Source organism: Semicossyphus pulcher, unplaced genomic scaffold (genome assembly GCF_022749685.1).
Source record: "Semicossyphus pulcher isolate SPU_LCO1_2020_fin unplaced genomic scaffold, fSemPul1.0.p SCAF_22, whole genome shotgun sequence".
NCBI classification, from domain to species: Eukaryota; Metazoa; Chordata; class Actinopteri; order Labriformes; family Labridae; genus Semicossyphus; species Semicossyphus pulcher.
In genome coordinates this window covers 14,124,555-14,143,229 of record NW_027211696.1, presented here as the reverse complement: position 1 = coordinate 14,143,229, position 18,675 = coordinate 14,124,555, and the positions used below count along the sequence as shown (strand labels likewise).

The 18,675-nt window shown below is 40.7% G+C and overlaps 1 protein-coding gene across 2 annotated transcripts; it reads left to right on the top strand.

Moving 5' to 3' along the window:
* Positions 1 to 173: 173 nt before the first annotated feature.
* Positions 174 to 17,618, top strand: LOC138601758 (guanine nucleotide-binding protein G(q) subunit alpha-like). 2 transcript variants are annotated; one of them, XM_069672927.1, is made up of 8 exons: positions 174 to 483; positions 685 to 841; positions 5,781 to 5,965; positions 10,786 to 10,940; positions 11,250 to 11,378; positions 13,445 to 13,574; positions 14,032 to 14,185; positions 16,233 to 17,618. In XM_069672927.1, exons 2-8 carry the CDS (start codon positions 706 to 708, stop codon positions 16,421 to 16,423), a joined length of 1,080 nt encoding a protein of 359 aa, XP_069529028.1. In that variant the 5' UTR covers positions 174 to 483; positions 685 to 705; the 3' UTR covers positions 16,424 to 17,618. The 2 variants fall into 2 exon arrangements, with proteins under 2 accessions (XP_069529028.1, XP_069529027.1); XM_069672926.1 differs by lacking the exon at positions 174 to 483 and having other exon boundaries at positions 559 to 841.
* Positions 17,619 to 18,675: the final 1,057 nt, after the last annotated feature.

The window sequence follows — 18,675 nt, the reverse complement described above, 5'->3', positions numbered from 1 at the left end:
TCCGGGTTATATATTGGTTGTAACTGGTTTTCAGGGAAGGTGAGGTGTGTCAGCCTGCTGCTCCAAATGTCACATGCATCCGTAGTTTACTAGCTAACACCGGAAATTTGTTCCATAATATAATAGTGAAAGCCCACACGGTTTCCCATCAGAGCACAGCCCTCAGTCACATGGTTCACTGCTGGTTTCACCCAGGATAGACACAGGGAGCCTGGACAAACAAAACAGGACGCAGAGGAAGATAACACCAAGCTTCTCCTCCTTACAACCAGGACAGGAAAAAAAGCGCGTGAAGATAATTTTCTTAGCCCCGGGGAATCACTTTAGCGCATTTTTGTGATGTTTTGTAGCGCTATGAAGTGAAACTCCGCCATATTCAGCCCACCACGCCCGGAGCTCTGCTGCAAGGGATACAAACTCGCTACTTCAGTCTTCTGAAGTTGTTGCACAAACTTAATTTCCTCTTAACGGGTGAGGAACAAGGTAATACAAAGAGCCTTTAGAAGAACGACTTTACTTCCTTAAATTTACATTAGTTAAACCTTGTTTCCAGAGAGTGCTGTGTTGGCGTACACAGCGAGGAGTCTGCAGGGGTTAATCATAATATATTGACTTTAGGATACTCAGGGCTCCTTCCTTCCTTCCTGTATAACCAGCATTATGTATGTGTGTGTGCCTCTGAAGGGGAAGTGTTATCCAGGAGTAATGACTCTGAGCTCCGTGGGGGCTTGCTGCCTCAGCCCGGAGGCCAAAGAGGCTCGCAGGATCAACGATGAGATCGAGAGGCAGCTGCGCCGGGACAAGAGGGACTCCCGCCGGGAGTACAAGCTCCTACTGCTCGGTAAGGGCCGAAAATACAGACTTCTTTTTACCGTCTCATTTTCTTTTGTTTCATTTCTGTTATAAAGGACTTTAATGGGTGAAGAAGGAGGTCTTGTAAACAGTAAAAGAAGCAACATCTTTCTATAAATGTGCATTTAACATGAAAAAAGTAGGATAATAATAAGGTAAGATACGCTTTATTGATCCCTCACCGGCGAAATTTACTAGTTACAAGAGCTCACAAAACTGGTAAATTAAATAAGTAGTCAAGTAATATAAATAGTCAAAAAGTACAGGCAATAAAAAGATAACTGTAACAAAGTAATTAAAAAACAGTTCACACTATGTACACATTTTTCCTTGTTGAAGGATATGCAGGGGTCATTTTTCTTTAAATCAAAACACACATGGTGTGTAGTATTATGATTAAAACCAGAATGTATATTGTTGATATTAATAATAATATTACATTTATTAATAAATACGTCTTTTAAAAGTGTTCTTATTTTCGGTTACAAAGTGCTTTACAAAGAATAAATCATTATACACACATTAACATATGTAAAATAAGACACAAGCATATAAACATATAAATTCACATAGGTATAGGTATAGGTATAAAGTATTAAAGGTAAAAGTACTAGTATTGCAAAATGGCCCCTTTTAAAGTGTATATATTTTCTACTTGTCTGATTATTTTTACGCATCAACAGCTGAACGTGCTGGTTTGCTTGGTCGTGGTTGAGCAAACAGAGTATTTACTGTTTGTTTTTAAGATTATAAGATTATCATTGTTGTTTCGTATATAAGCCCAAAATCTGTTAAGTGATTCCAGCTGTTAAATCAATGTAGCGAGGTTATATATACAATATCTGCCTGTGCAGTATAGTGGAGCAGACGTATAAAGTAGCTGTAGATTAAGACTTTGGTGAAGTAGGCCTGTAAGTGCGTCAGATTTGTACAGAAGTACAACAAATAGTTGACTTCACTGTATTGGCTTTTAAAAGGAGCTTACATGTTACAAGAATGCAGTAAGAGGTTGTGATGCAAACGAATAGTGATGCAACAATGTAAAATACTTGGGTCAAAAGTTTAGCATTCAAGAGCTTGATTAAATGAGCACACAGTTATCAGCAAAATGTACGTCAGGTATCAACTTGTGTGTTTCTACTGCCTTATAGTAATATTCCACAACAAATCCTTCACAATTGTAGCACTTTTTACTCTGAATATTTTAAAGTTATTTTCAGAAGGACATATGATGTGTAAACATCAGTATGAGTTAATAAATATGATTGATCTCTGGTAGCATAATAACTATATAGATCCTCGTCTGAAGTGCAAACACAACAAACTAAAGAGAAAGCTTGAGAAATCGTACTCACATTGAAATACTTTATTCTATTCTTTATCAAATGGCCCCTGTAGCTAATGTGTTGCTACATATTAGTGTGTTAGATATTCTGAGGCATTGACCTTCCTTTATATACAGTAGGGTATTTTCCAGTGTGTTCACCGCCCCTCCAACGTGTCATATAAACATTTGAGGGGAGGCAGGGACGAAGGAAAAACAATATCCTTCTACACAACAGAGAACAACTCATAAACATCCGAACAAAACATCATATTTCATAAATGGATCATAAATGTTCTCTGTTACTTTCAACCACTGACCGTCAGAAGATATAAATTATAAGTAGCCAATGACTGTATATAAAGATGTACGACACGTCTCCATCTGCCCTCATTGTACAAAATTGAAACCGAAATAGCCCCTGTGATAGGCGCTGCCATCTTTTCCTGGTGACGTCATCCCTTCCCTGACAAAGGAAGCATCAGCCATACTGTGATTAGGTTAAAGGTGTAACACAGTCACGTTGGTTGTGGCTATCGCGCTCTAAAAAATAATTGACTCATGCTGAATGTGTAAGCGCCCTTTCAGGTTCAAAAGTCACATGAGCAGTTAGAGTGCTCTCCACACAATGACCACATGCCATGAGGAAGAGTTACATTTAAACTGTACAGCTAACCAATTAGAATAATCTCCCTTAATCCGAATAATCTTTTGTTTCTTTTTCACTGTTACATGTTGTGTCATACCTTTGCTTTGACTTCACCCTCTTTACTTCTGCAAAGCTCTAACTGTGAATGTTTTATTTCAACTTCGTCTGCCACATGGGGAAATGCTGCAACTTCTTGTAGTTCACATTTTCAAAAGATACAGGCGGTCACTGGTGAGATGATAAAACACTGTTTGTCATACTTGACTCAAGGGATAAACACAGGACCCAACAGGCCCGAGACTGAGATAAAACCCAGACCACAGTAATAAAAGCAAGTCCAGTGTTGCATAAGAGTGAGACGTGCAGGTCCTTTTGACATGCTACAGACAACCTCTGTTGCTTTTGCTTTTGGCATAGTTGAAGATACAATCTTGAACATTTCACTTTTGTGCTCTTGAGCACCACCCTCTGGCGATAATTAGTAGCTATGAGAGCACTCTTCACAATTTAACCAGACGTCTACGGCTGGCTCTCTTCGTCATGGTTCTAACTCTTGATTTCCTCGCTGACGGTCGCTTTCCTTTTTAGACTGTTTGCCTTCATCTGAGCGTCGAGTTTGTTTCTTTTTCTGTGGATTTTCACTTATTTTTTAATCTGTATCTGTAGTAAATCTTTTCTTTGTTTGTTTAGCCATAGTAGATTACCGCTTCCTGGCAATGCTTACAGAAACTCGAAGTTCAGCCGCTTAGCTCCACCTACCCTCTCTGACAGACTAACCCCTGCTGGGTGATGGAAAACACGTCACTAACTGGGCGCTGTTTGTGATTTTTTTCCGCAAATGTCGCCACCGACACTCAGTCCATAAAAATACGATATACTGCCAATCATCAGTGGGCCATAGGCTCAATCACCATTGTGTTACCTCATTCGGGAATGAAAAAGTTCAAGATTATACCTTTTATAGGAATAAAGCTGCTGGTTTGTATGTTTTGTACAGCCATGCTAGCCCCTCTGTGTGGCTGTCTCCATGCTAACATGTACACAACTACGATTGCTAAAATGCTGATGCTGCTAGTAAAGCATGTAATGTTAGCGTGCTAACATTTTCTTTTTTTCTTGTTGGTTGTTTTGGTGAAATAACGTGATAGAATAGTGACAGTGAAGGCAAACATCCATCCATCCATTATCTTCCGCTTATCCGGGGCCAGTTGCGGTGGCAGCTGGCTCAGCAAGGTGACCCAGGCGTCCCTCTCACCAACAACGTTTTCCAGCTCCCCCTGAGGGATTCCGAGGCGTTCCCAGGCCAGACGGGATATATAATCCCTCCAGCGAGCTCTGGGTCTGCCCCGGGGTCTCCTCCCAGTTGGACGTGGCCTGGAAAACCTCCAAAGGGAGGCGCCCAGGAGGCATCCTAATCAGATGCCCGAGCCACTTCAACTGGCTCCTTTCAATGCAAAGGAGTAGCGGCTCTGCTCCGAGCCTCCTCCAGATGTCAGAGCTCCTTACTCTACCTCTAAGGCTGAGCCCAGACACCCTCAGGAGGAAACTCATTTCAGCCGCTTGTGTCCGTGATCCTCATTCTTTCGGTCACTACCCAAAGCTTGTGGCCATAGGTGAGGGTTGGAACGTAGTCATTACAATCCCAACATCCTGTTGTCTGGAAGATGACAGTTTGATTGACAGAAAACCAAAAATGTTGACCTCTTTGTGACATCAGGAGATCACCGGAGTCTGAACGATTCATCCTCCGGACACCATGATTGTATGTACCAATTTGAATGACGATCCATTCGATCGTTTTTTAAGATATCACCAAAGTGGTGGGTTGAAAGGCTGAAACTGCTATCCACAGAGTCATGCAGCTATCACAGCTAATAATAAAACCATAAAAAAGCATTGATGAACCACAGGTTTGCACTTAGTTAAATGTACCATGAACACGTACACTGTAGTTTATCTTGACTCCAAATACAGCATCATGTTGCACTTAAAATCCATCCACGTCTGAAAGTAGTCCCAAACAAATACGCAATTTGCACTTAATTGTAAGGGTGGTAAATAGTGATACAGCAATATATCGTCTTCCCGACTTGTGCATTACAATTATCAATAGGCTGGTGCCAAATGTTGATATTTTAAATTAAAAAATATGGCGCTCTAAACAGATTTCCCTTCCAATCAGAGTCACCACGTCATCGTTGCATCTCAATTTGACACCAAATTGAAGTGAATAAAAACGTAATTCTGCACTTTTTTAGGGGCATTTTGTATTCTTCAGTTAATCAGATATCGTGATGTATCATTATAGGATTGCCTACGATATATCAATTATCGCAGAATCACTGTATTGTGATATTATCATGAGCCATGTATCTTATCATGAGTTACCCTGCGATTCCCACCCCTACTTGATTAATGTAAAGTAATGTTTGCTAAAAACTACAATTCCCAGCTGTCTTTAAATTTTAACAGGCCTGAGTGCTGTTCTGTACAAAGTATTGAAAGATAGGCTGACGCATTGCTGATTTGGGTCCTTAAAGGGGAGTATTATGCTAATTTCAAGCTTCATATTTCACTCTGTGATACCTGTGCAGTAGCTTAGCATAATTTACAGTTAAATAAACTCAGGACCTCATCCAGCCTCTGCCTGAAACGACTCAGTCAGCTCTGTCGCTTAAAGAAACCCCGCCCTTACAAGTCTTCTGATTGGCCAGCTCTCCGACGCCTGCTGAGGCTGCACTTTGTGACGTCACAAAGTGTAGAAAAAAACAGTGTGAAACCTGCCGTTGACAGCAGCCTGCAGACTGAGCTGAGAAGCCTGGGGGTTACTCCAACATACGTTGACCTACAGATTGGAAACTTCACCCACATTTAGTTTGGACATCCAACATTGTAACATTATGTATATGTCTTAAAATGTGTAACAGCGTAATACTCCTTGTTGTTGGTTTCTAGGAACTGGTGAAAGCGGGAAGAGCACTTTCATCAAGCAGATGAGGATCATCCACGGCCGCGGATACTCTGACGACGACCGGAGAAGCTTCACCAAGCTCGTCTACCAGAACATCTTCACCGCCATGCAGGCCATGATCCAAGCCATGAGCACATTACAGATCCCCTACAAGTATGAAAACAACAAGGTACACCTGACTGTGGCCTCTCTGTCCTTTATATGCTGCCTCACACACCTTGCCTTTATTTAGACAGGTAATCTCACAGAGACGTGGTCTCATTCTCAGGAGGGACCGAGAGATTGAGAAATATCTTTCACCACACACTCTCTGACAGAAGCGTATGGGAGGTTTAATGTCTCAGACGATGACAGGCCTGTGGTGTGTGTTCAGGGTGAAGCACTTCTGGTAATTTGCAACGGTGTTTAGTTTTGCAATCCTGGTGTCACAGAGTTTTTGTCTATTTACGGAAAGAACACGTGATGTTACACTGCAGGCATGTACAGACAGGTACTCGGGAGCCAAATAAAAGTAGGAGACAAAAAGGAAGAGAGAGAGAATTCCCCATTAATCACGCAGGAATCTTTCCCGGGCAAGCTGAGTCATCACACTAAATGGATGTCGAACATAAATGTAGGCTACTGAATATGTTTCATATTCCAAGTAAGGAGAAGAAGAGTTCGCTTCCTGTAACGACGGTAGTGGTTGTGGTGGGAGGGGTGGGAGTAGGGGTGGGTGTTGTCCATGTGGCTGTCATGGACCATTGGCAGCATTAACTGAGTCTGAGTCAGCACTTTTTTTTCTTTTTGTGACTCTGAGGGAAGGTGATGTTTTGCTAACAGGATGACACTGTTTGTCACTGAGTTAGCTGAGGTGCAGAGTGCCTAAAGGTCAAGTAACCACTCGCTAAACCCAAACAGATATTGACATACGGTGCGGGTGGGACCAAAAACGAGAGATACAAGGGGTAAGCTTCAAGGTCAATGAGAACATAATTAGCATTCTACATTTTGTGCAGCTACACCATATAAGCCCTGGTCACAGTCAGGGTTATTATAGTTAACGAAGACTAAAAGGAGCAGTGAAAAACTACAATAAACAGTGCAAAACCACTTTGTCCTATCCTGTTTGACGAGAGACACTGTAAATAAAAAGAACCTAAAATTAAGATGACACAATGTCCAACAAGTTCCAGAAGGTGGAAGCAAAGCAACATAGCGGGTGTCGGCTCCTGTAGGAACTCCAAAGAAGACGATACTTTATGTGCAAACCAAAAACTAACACTAAAACCAAATAAACACTAAACTAAAAGTAGTTAATTTATCAAAATAAAATTAAAAGTACTTATGAACTCATAAAACTAACTAACACTAAACTGAAATCAAAAGCCAAACAGAAAGATAAAAAAAAGCTCTGGTCAAAGTAGCACATCAACTGTGTGTGGCACGGCTTTGATGAGTAGTTGATTCTGATTGGTCGATTACGGCATTCTACAGCTCCTTATTTCTGAATAGTAGGCGGTGCTATTGGGTCACAGACTCTGGAGGACAGCAGTCGGGTGAAGTAAACTCCAGCCTGTCGACACCGTGGCTAAAAGAAAAGTACAGAAAAGATGGAAAAAAACAGAAACGTGCTTTGAGTGAAAATATTGATTTCTCTTGTAATTAGCCGTGTGATAAGCAGGATGTCTCACGCTGTTAGGGTTTATTTTCCTCTGTAATAACTTCCTCTATAAGTACATTACAATACAATGCATTACATCCTGTACTTGTGTGGAAGCTAGATTGTATACTAATATTAGCAGTTATTTCCTCCTCCACATTTAGCCTACCATTCACAATCAGAGATGGCGTTAAATCTGACTTTTCTTGCTAGTCCAAGTGTGTTCAGGCACAAAAGATTTAGTACTGATATGTTTCCCTTTCATACCTGTAATGCTATGGCTAGCTAGCTCTGCTCTGCCTATTTAAGCCACTATTTTTGCATGGTTTGTATTTAGCTATCACGTACATATTGGGACCCTTTAACAAGGTTGTCATTTTCAACAGGAAACTACAAAAAATTAGCAGGACACCTTTTAGCGGATGTTTGGCGGTAATGTTAGCATGTTTTGGTAGCTAAGGCTGATGAAATATGCTAGCAACAGTGCAAATTCAGCGCTTGCTAGCTAGAAAGAAGTCTGCTTTTGTATTCCTCCGTCTGGAATCGAGGACCCTTTGTTTTGATGATTTCTAAGAAGGTAAATGTGCTGTTGTTATCTTTGTTGACTGTACGCCGTACAAGAACAAAAAGCTTATCGACAGCGATAAAGGGGGCGGGGCTTAGTGTACAGGCTATTGGGTGCTTGAATATTTGTGCAGTTTCAAGTTGAGTGTTCAGTAAATTTTGGTTGATCACAGGAGCTGAGAGAATCCAGAGAAGAGAAAGATAAACAGGCTGGCTCTGCAGTTTCTAAGCATCCCTTTAAAGCAGAAGAGTGGGTGCATGAAAGTGGTGAAGCAGGAGCCATAAAATCGATTTTAAAAGATGCACCAAAACGGAAAGGCACTTGAGGGAATGGCTTCCCCCAGAAATGTCAAAAGATGGAGCTAAAAATAAAACATTCTCAGGTTGTTTTTCAGCACACATACAGCTTATGGTAGCAATTTCAGTCAGCCAAACCAGCACCACTAAAAAACTGCAGAATTGCTGCTACTGCTTCTATATTATTTGTGTAGAGACACGACAGATGGGACAGTATTGCTTACTTGGAGTTAAAGGTGGTGTAATAAACTGGTTAAACCCATTTATGGTGTGTTAAGATGTTTTTCGTAACACTGGAGTTCCCCACAGTATGGCCACTCCTAGACCATCGATCAAGGCAGGGTCAAAACCTACCTTTTATTACTTTAGCTAATAAGTAATAAAAGATAATAATAGATATATAATCATGTCATGTTTCAGTCACAGTCATGTTGCTGATGGTCTGGTTTGCTTTTGTAGCATAGAGAGTAATCAGAATACATTTCGGTCTGTTTCATGACCAGCAAAAAAAAAGCTGTAGCCTCCTGAGACCCGAGCTTTTGTTTGGTATGCATTTTTAATTTCTCCTACCTTTTGGGGATTAATAGGAGCTAATAAGTATAAAACCTAAGAACTGTCTTTGTGTTACATTGAAAAAGTCCCAATGTCCTCATGTGAGTACCTTGTCGTAACGGTGTTGTAGCTTGTTGCTATTGATAAAATTAGTCAAATGTGTCTGCCATATCAAGCTACAACTGTTAATAAACAAGTTTCAATCGTAAAATCTGAAGAGGTTTTGTTCCTGGTTGAGTTTTCTGTAGAGACCGACTGTAACACATTTTGGTCGGGATCACGGCCATCTTGAATGTACACCGATCAGTGTAATTTGCTTTTGTGACCACAGGTTGGTGGACAAAGTGTCCATGAATGAGACCAACGGGTCTAAGTTTCGCAGAATTAAATAATATGGTGCCGTGAAGCCAAAATGTAATGTCCCCGTATGAGGACGCAGAGTCTCAGGAGGTTAAACGAGAAACCTTGAGAATTCGATGTTACCAAGCCGAGAAGCTGCTCCGCCTCACATTTTATTGCTGTGATTGATTGTAGGATTGAGAAGCATTTTGGTTTGTGCCTGCTAACAACACCCCTTTAAAATTGTTTTCCAGACTACGTAATCATAAAAACAATCATTAGTTTACAATAATAATAAAGTTTATAGGTATAACACTTATCAAAACACAGGTTACAGAGTGCTTTACAAAAGCCCAACAATAAAATAACAATGACAGAGTTGCAGCCCTGGAGCAAACTTTAACTTACTAAAATGTACATTCAATGTGAAATAATAATCTAGAGATGATGTGGGACTACCCATTCTGTTACAAAAACTATGGTGCTAGTATCTACATCACAAAGCTGCTTTAGATTAGTACCCAAACGTCTCTCTTGTCTTCACTTTGAGCAACTTATCGCTCTCATGGCTGCTTCAATCAACTCTTTCTTTCATCTCCTTGGAAGTACCTACTTCTCCGTTGCACCCTCACAGTCCTCATATGAGTCTAATTGATCGTGCATCATTTGTACACCCGCAAAGCAAACATTCAGCCAGACACAGCTACAACAGCTGTGTGCGGTACTTTCTATATTATATTCTCAGTCTGTTTCGTGCATCATCGGAGAAGAGCTTTTGCTGATACACTGTAGTTGTGATTAGAGTATATCTTGATGTTCTGATGGTATCGTGATTATATATAGTTATTTTTAATGCCTGAAACTGCTGGTGGGCGGTAGGTGTCAGACCAAGCGATTCACTTTGTTTACATTTTCCGGGTCCAAAATTTTTGAGTGATACATGTGACTGTTAAAGAAAGCAGGATGGGATTTGTTGTTAAAAACCACTACTTAAGCATGAACAGGACAAAATCAGGAAAGAGATAAGAGGTATGGCTTTGTCCACAGGGGGCGCCAAAATCAACACAAACGGAAGTTCCTCACAGGAGCTTTAACATCATGAACAGATGCCCAACACTTATCGTTTGTACACAACAAGAACTCTAGTTTGTTTACAACTAGCACAATATAAGATTCAGAACCATCAACATAGGAAGCCATCTTGGTTGTTCGATAAAATGCCTTAATGGCGCTTAACCCCGCCCCGTATTAAATCAACATTTGTCATTGGCCTGACTTAAATGAGGTCGGATGGAAATCTGTCTGAGCAATATGGAGACTAGATGCATCTGCCTCAGTAAATAAAATATGAGCGTGCAGATTTGTCTGGCTCCAGAGCGCGTTAAAGACATGCCGAGGAAAATCCAATACACACTTCCTTTTAAAGTATGCTTATTTTATAACCACTCTGGAAACTTAGAGACACTTTTCCAGTGTCTCAGCTTCTGTGTTACCAGCAGACTGAAGGGTCTCTGCGAATGGGGTTAACATCAGGTTCATCGTAACTCCCACTGTATTTGTCATTAATTTCAGTGTGTTGTTCTGTTGTTGTCCAGGCAAACGCCAGTATTGTCAGTGCAGTTCACGTGGAGAAAGTCACAACATTAACAAACCCGCACGTGGACGCCATCAGGAGCCTGTGGAGCGACCCCGGGATTCAGGAATGTTACCATCGGAAGAGGGAATACCAGCTCTCCGACTCGACCAAATAGTGAGTGTACACAGACACTCTTCTGACATTGCCAAATAGTTTCCACTGTCTCATCTGCCTCTTGTCTGTTTAATGCACTCAAAGTGTTCAGGTTCAGTGGATCTTCCATCTAAGGTTGTTGACAAATGGCTTAAAAGCATTGACACAGCGTTTTAACGCTCGCTTTAAAATGAATTATAGTGAAGGGGCTAAAACAGAAGTATACATGACTGGAATATTTTTCAATAAAAGTCTTTCAATTTATTTCTCCCGTCTAACAGGTTTTGTTTTCATTTTCTGACCTCCGTGTTGTCCTCCCGTGTTTTATAGCTATCTCACCGACTTGGACCGAATTGCTGACACTACTTATCTGCCAACCCAGCAGGATGTCCTGAGGGTCAGAGTCCCCACGACGGGTATTTTAGAGTACCCCTTTGACCTGGAGAGTGTGGTGTTCAGGTGGGTGTTTTATGGTGTTGTTATGTTTTATATTGAAGTGGTTTTATTGCAGCTGAAGCCATAAACAGTGCTGAAGTGCTTGGGAGTAGCAGCGGCCAACAGATAAAATCTAACATCATGGAATTTGTAGTTTTGTGTCAGGATATTGATGTACTGTTTATCAGGATATGTTTTGTGGTAATTAAATACTAAATACCAACAAAACGAAAGACATTGCCAAAAGCCTGGTCTGTACTTTGTGCTTCCTGCTCCTGTTTCTTTGCATGCTTACATGACAAGATGGTAATATGTAAACATTATACCCACCAACATGTTAGCATTGTCATTGGGAATGTAAGCATTCTATTGTTAGCATTCACCTCAACTTAGGGTGCTTTCACACCTGAGCTGTTTGAACCGAACACTGGTGCGTTTAGCCGGATGGTCCGTTTGGTTGGGGTTGGTGTGAAAAGCAACCGCGAACAAAACAAACAAACTCTGGTCCGCCTGAAAACGTGGGTCTAGCTACACTTCCAAGTGGTCCAGAATTTGGTTCAATGTAGCTGAGAAGGAGATCCAAACCAGCGAGCGATAGAAATATGGGCTGACCAAACAATTGCACAAATGCTTGTCGAAACGCACAAGAACACGGAGGTGTTCGAACTGTTCAGTGAAAAACAAAAGGAGAACGGAACTGATCGACCTGGGGAACAATGTCGGTTAAAAGTAAAAAAACTCCAACAACAAAACATGAAAGTCTTTGATCGTGTTGAGTGTGTGCTCTCTCTCCAACGTGGAAATTCAGACCAATCAGAGAGCAGTTTCCTCGCGCATCAAAACTTTTGGTCTGCCAGTAAAAGCTGCCGTCTGAACACAAAACAAACTCGAGGCCAAGTGCAACATTGTAACAATTTGGTCTGTGATTCGACTCAAACAAGCGGACTTTAGGTGTGAAAGCACCCTTAGACCACGGCTGATATCAGATTTTTGAGACTGATATCGATGCATACCGATACAGATACAGAGGCCGATATAGAGAATATTTGACATGTAATAAAAATTCTTCTTTTTCTATGTGCACTTAATTAAGACATGACTATGTTAAGGTATTCAGAAAGCTGCCACAAACAAGTAATGTTTTAAAAGAATATGTAGTGCGGACAGTCATCTGCATCTGATAGCAGACAGTGCTGAAAGTATTATCAACTATGGGGTTTGAGTGCACTCTACTGGACAAACTACGACCTGACACCATTTTTAAATCAACCCAAGAATTGTTTTCTGCGTAATGTGTTCTGTAAAAAAGAAAATGATATCGCCGCCTATACCGATATATCAGTGATAGGCCCGAACCACCCCTATATCGGCCAACCAATATATCGGTCAGGCTCCATCTCAAAGCACTGCTGTTCTTCAATACAACCTCACAAAGCTGCCAGAATTGCTTTAGACTCTTTACATTCTTTCTCTCTGAGTCCTCTGACAAAGCTAAACAGCATTGTTGAGAAAGTAGGGAGGCACGGAAGAAGTCATTATGTCTAATTACTCCTGATAGTCTTGTTTAGGCAGAGCTGCACCTCTCCAGGCAAGTTAAATGTCAGGCTCATGGTCTTATTTGTGCTGTTGTTTGAACAGTTGGTTTAATAAAGAGCTAAATTAAATTGGTTTAAAGGAGGTCTGAAAACATTTAAATGTTTCCTTTTCGAAAGGAGCAGAGCATATAGGGGACGTTTCGCTTTTTATTCCCTGAATTTGACCTTGATGCCATAAAGGCAAATGTTGACACTTCTGCTGGTTGTCATGGGAATGTGGTTAAAGCATTAAAACCTTTCGACACCTGTCAAATGTTGATTTAAGGCGATGACAATGATACAGAGAAACTGGGCTACAGATATAACTTGTAAATTTGTCCGATGTTTTGTTGCAACCTTGTGAACTTGATACACTTTTCACCAATGCCAACTGTTGTAATAATTAATTCTCTAAAACCTCTAATTATTATATCAATATAAAGTGATTTAGTAATCTAAAAGTTGGGGGATTTTGTGCGTGTGTTCTGTAATGATGGCTGAAACTTGTGCCTGCAGGATGGTGGATGTGGGCGGCCAGCGTTCAGAGAGGAGGAAGTGGATCCACTGTTTCGAGAACGTCACCTCCATCATGTTCCTGGTGGCGCTCAGCGAGTACGACCAGGTCCTCGTTGAGTCTGTTAATGAGGTGAGTTACAGAGTTGTCTGTTACAACTACAAGCTGATTTCTTCCTGTATAAATTGTGTCTGTACATGGGAAATAAAAGGGGTTCACTTTGGGATTATTAAAACAATCAATCAGAGGGACACAAGAGGACGTTGTTCCTTTTGTTTAAGGCCAAACCTGTTGGAGCTGGTGACCTAGATTTCAACAGAGTCCAGCACTAGTCTGGTTTCTCTTTCTCTCTCTGGTCATAAACCTCATCTCGTCCCTCCTTGGCAGTGTGTGTAGTTCACCTGCAGGGGGAGCTCTTTAGTCGCTCTCTTCAGCAGCAAAGTGCACCTCTCAGCAAGGATTGTTCACTTGAAGAGATTACAGCCAGTAGAATTTTAACTGCTGCTGTCTAACACCATGTCTAATGTTTATGATTTTATATTCACGCTCATGCTGAGATGTTTGTGTCGTGTGTTGTTTATTTTCAAAGAACCGCATGGAGGAAAGCATGGCCTTGTTCCGGACAATCATCAACTACGAGTGGTTCAAAGACTCCTCGGTCATCTTGTTTCTCAACAAGATCGATTTACTGGAGGAGAAAATCATGTACTCACATTTGGTCGACTACTTCCCCGAATATTATGGTAAGAGGAAATAGATACAAAATGCGTCTCAGCAGGATGTTGAAGACAAAAGTAACAGAGTAGTTTAATTAGAAATCCAATATCTCTCCTTGCTTTATTTCGATTTCAGTCAGACAACTCGTGTTTGTAATAGTTTGAAATGTTTATTGCAGCAGCAGAACATAGCTTGTGTCCAGGCCCTTAGCTGGAGCCTGCAGGTGGATGCTGGGGGTGGTGGTGAGGCTGAAAGTATGAGCGCAGTACAGGTGCAGGGCAGCGATGGCAGTGACAGAGCAGAGGGAGAGACCGGAAATCTTGCAGCTTAAATAGAGCGCCAAATAGGAGGGAAGTGTTTGTCAGGTGATTGTGGAGAGTGACGCATGTCAAGTGTGAAATCGGTGCAGCTCGAGTTGCCTGCCTGAACTAGCTCGCAGCCGTTGCGCCATTTGTTGCGTCTTCAGAGTGGCAATAAAAATGTTTTAAAGAAGAAATAACACAATATTCCTCTTACAGATAAAAAGTTGTATGAAAAATCATACAATTTCTTAAATAGATATAGACATATAGCAAGTGTCAAGGGCTAACATTAAGCATTGCTAAGCATTAAATCTACACTATGCAATTTAATATAAGATTGTCACATTAATCCTCTTACAAATATAAAGTTATAGAATTCATTAACAATAAAACGCACCCTTGCTTAGTTCAATACAACAATATAGTTTTGCTCCTACAGCCCAACATGGTCTGGTATAACCAGTAGCTTATAGCGGCCAGTAATGTTAGCTAACATTTTGAAACGTCACAGAGAAACAATTCAAGGGTTTTTAAAAGAGCCCGACCGATATTGGATTTTTGGGGCTGATTCCGATATCAATATATCGGCCGATATACATATACATACTTACTCAACTCTCGACTCAACTCAACTTTATTTATATAGCACTTTAAAAACAACCACAGCTGAAAACAAAGTGCTGTACACAAATAGACAAAATAAAACAATTAAAAGCAATAGAATAAATAAAATGAAATTTTATTTACATATACTTACATATAAAACATTTCTATGTATATATGTATGAATATGTATATCAGCCGATATATTGATATCGGAATCATATATGTATACAAAAAAAATACAAAAATAAATAATAATATTTCTTGTTAGTGTTTGTAATGTGTCTATTCAGAACATATGTTCTGGGGGCGCTGTTTAGCTCAGTCGGTAGAGCAGGCGCCCCATGTACAGAGGCTACAGTCCTCGTCGCACTGATCGCAGGCTCGACTCCCGGTCTGCCAATCATTTGTGCATGTCATCCCCCACTCTCTACTCCCAACATTTCCTGTCTATCTTCAGCTGTCCTATAAAAATAAAGCCAAAAGGCCAAAAAAATAATCTTAAAAAAAAAGAACATATGTTCTGTATATGTTGCTCATTGCCATTTTTGTGCTGGTTTATAGCTGTAACCACGAGTGAGGTGGCTGTTACATTTCTTGACTCCAGCTGCATTTTGTGTGAAGAAGTATAGGTCTGGCGCACTTGAAGAAAAGAAGATATAGCGCCCTCTGCACTTGTCCAGGCAAAAAATGTATACATTAATATCGGAGCATATCGGAGGATATACTTGCCGATACCAATATATCTGTGATATGCTCGTATCGGCCGATAAAATCATCCGTCCGATAAATCGCTCTGGCTTTTTTTGTTGTCTTTTGGTTGTTGTCCACTCAGTCAAGTACCCCTACTGATGATGGATGCATAATATCTGTTGAAGAACAATCTATAATGTTAGCTAACATTAAGCTAAGCTACTGGTCACACCATATAAAGCGAGGCTGTATTAAACTTATGAAAGATGTGTTTTGTTGCGGATGAGTTTGCCTTGTCATTTGTAAGAGGAAGTCTGTTTTATTTCCTCTTTCTAAACTCTTACCTAAATCCTCTGCAAGCATTTTCTATTGCAGTGCAGGTCTGTCTTCTATATTTCTCAGCTTTTATGTACCCACTGAAAATACTACCCTGACCTTTATGTGCTGTTTCTCGCCCTCTGTCTCTTTCCGCCAGGCCCCCAGCGGGACGTGAAAGCGGGGAAAGATTTCATCTTAGATATGTTTGTGAGTCTCAATCCCAACGAGAAGAAAATCATCTACTCCCACTTCACCTGTGCCACAGACACAGACAACATTCGATTTGTCTTCCGCGCGGTGAAGGACCACATCTTGCAGGGCAACCTAGAAGTCTACAACCTGGTTTAAGGGCGGCCGCGTCGCTGCTGTAATTCAATCGGCTTTGTACAGCTGGCAGCGAGGAGAGCCCTGCAGTGATTCAGTTTGCCTCACACTGAACGCTAAAATCCTAAACAGGAAATTGAGAAGCCACTGAGCTTGTCGCCAAATGACTTTACCACTGGTGTATTTCAAATTTTCCTGTTAGGCTCTTTGAGAATGGATGTCTCCAGCTATAATGAAGTGTGTCCTGACAATTAAAGTGCTGCCTTAGTGAGGAGTCTATTATAGTGAGCGCTCTGAAATTTATGGAGCTCTTTGTGAACGTTTTGGAGCGGTGTAAATGCACATGGATGGATTGAGACGGGGGGAAAAGTGTTTCAGTGGCCTCAAACGCCTCTGTGGACTTTAAATGTACTAGGTCTGTCCTTCAGGGAATCTGTGGAAGTGAATGTAGACTAACTGCAATGCAGCAGCTCACATCACTAACTCCAGTAGTTTATTCTTTTAAGTTAAAAGCTGTTTAAATACTCTAATTTGATTTGTCTCAACCTAAAGGGAACGGAGTCATGATTAACACTAATGATTTGCACACTGTAGGTTTTGTGACATTGTTTTTGTGCTGTTATTCTGTACGTGCATACTTGGGTATTATCATTTCAATAACCTCTTTTTTCGAGTTTCACCACACTTTGTGACGGCATTATTCAGTCTTAAACCACTTTTTATGAGCACAGCGTTAATGTATTATGTATTTTAACACACATTTCAAAGGGAATTCTTCTGTTTCTGCTTCTTAAGCGTTCCTTTTATTTTTTGTCAAAGCCGTAGAATCAAGTGTTTTTCAGTTCAGGGACTTTTAAGAATTTTTCTTTTCGTTTAAAATCATATCCTTAAATAGCTCTAGAGCATGCACCATAATTTATCTCAGTGCATATTGTAAATATCACATGGTACGGTATGATTTTACCACCTTCACTTGCATCAAGGTCAGTGTTGAGGCTAACTGAAGAAAGAACTGTTGTGTAAAATAATGAGGTATTAAACGAATGCTTTCTTGATCTTAATTCATCTGCAGTTAAAGGGAATGAAAAGCTAATGAGATCATAGCCACAGCACTAATGTTTACACGACCCCTCTCCGCTAATTACAGCCTGTTTGGAACAGTTTAATTTATACACTGTCACTGCGATGTCTTAACGCAGTCTTAGTGTTTTTAATATGATTGGATAAATAAACAGATATGTTGCTGTACTCGTCTGTGTTTGTGAATCAGCTCTGCCACATTGTTGGTTTTGCATTCAACTGTTTGTCTTCTTGGCCGCTCCGTCGGCTCGTCTGCAGCCGCGTTAGTCCCCACATCCTCCTCTGTGATGCATCCATCTGGCTGCAGCCCGCAGCAGCACTTCTGTTAGAGGTTCATTTATATTTTGTGTTGCACACAGGGATATATAGACCCTTTATTTTTGCAGGGGGGATGGACACAGGGATGAATGCAAAGTCAAAAGGCTGGTGGACACAGCCTGTTTGCCTGTTCCTTTGATCAATGGAGGCATTTGTTTTTCTAAATGTGCTTTAGTTTAAATCCAATTCAGAATATGTTTAATGATTCGGTTGCAATTACTTTCATTTGCAAATAATCTACCACATCTTTTAATTTAAATGTGTCAGAAAATGTTTAAAAACTGCCCTAAGTCCTCAGGGACATCTTCACAGGCCCAATAAACAGTCAAAAAACTAAATATATATATAGAGAGTCTACGGTAATAAAAGAAAACCTGAAATTATTCACATTTAAGAAGCTTAGACCCTCGAATTAGTGTCTTATAAAATGACTGAGCTGCAGTGGTATAATGCACCTTGCTGCAGTGACGCACAGTTGTACTCCATGACATGAAACAGTTGTGTGATGGTGAAGCTGTCCGGGTTAGTTCAGATTGACTTTGAGACTAAAAGTTGTTAATGGGGACAAGTTTTAGCTCTGCAATCAATTTTCTATTATTCTAACGTGTTTTATAATCACGTTGGTAAAGTTTGTTTTGTTTAAAATGTATACATATTTTAATTTCATTATTTTTCAGAGCCTCTTCTTCCTCCTGAAACGAACTAGTCGTTTTGCCATTCGAAGGTCAGACCTTAGCCACGATTGGCTGAGAGTATTTGGAGTGACCACGTAGCCCCTCCCCCACGTAGAGGAGCAGCCGCACTGTCACTCCAAAGTTGTAGAAAACATGGCTGCTCTAGGATCAATTATTCAGCCTTATATGTACGAGCCAGAATCA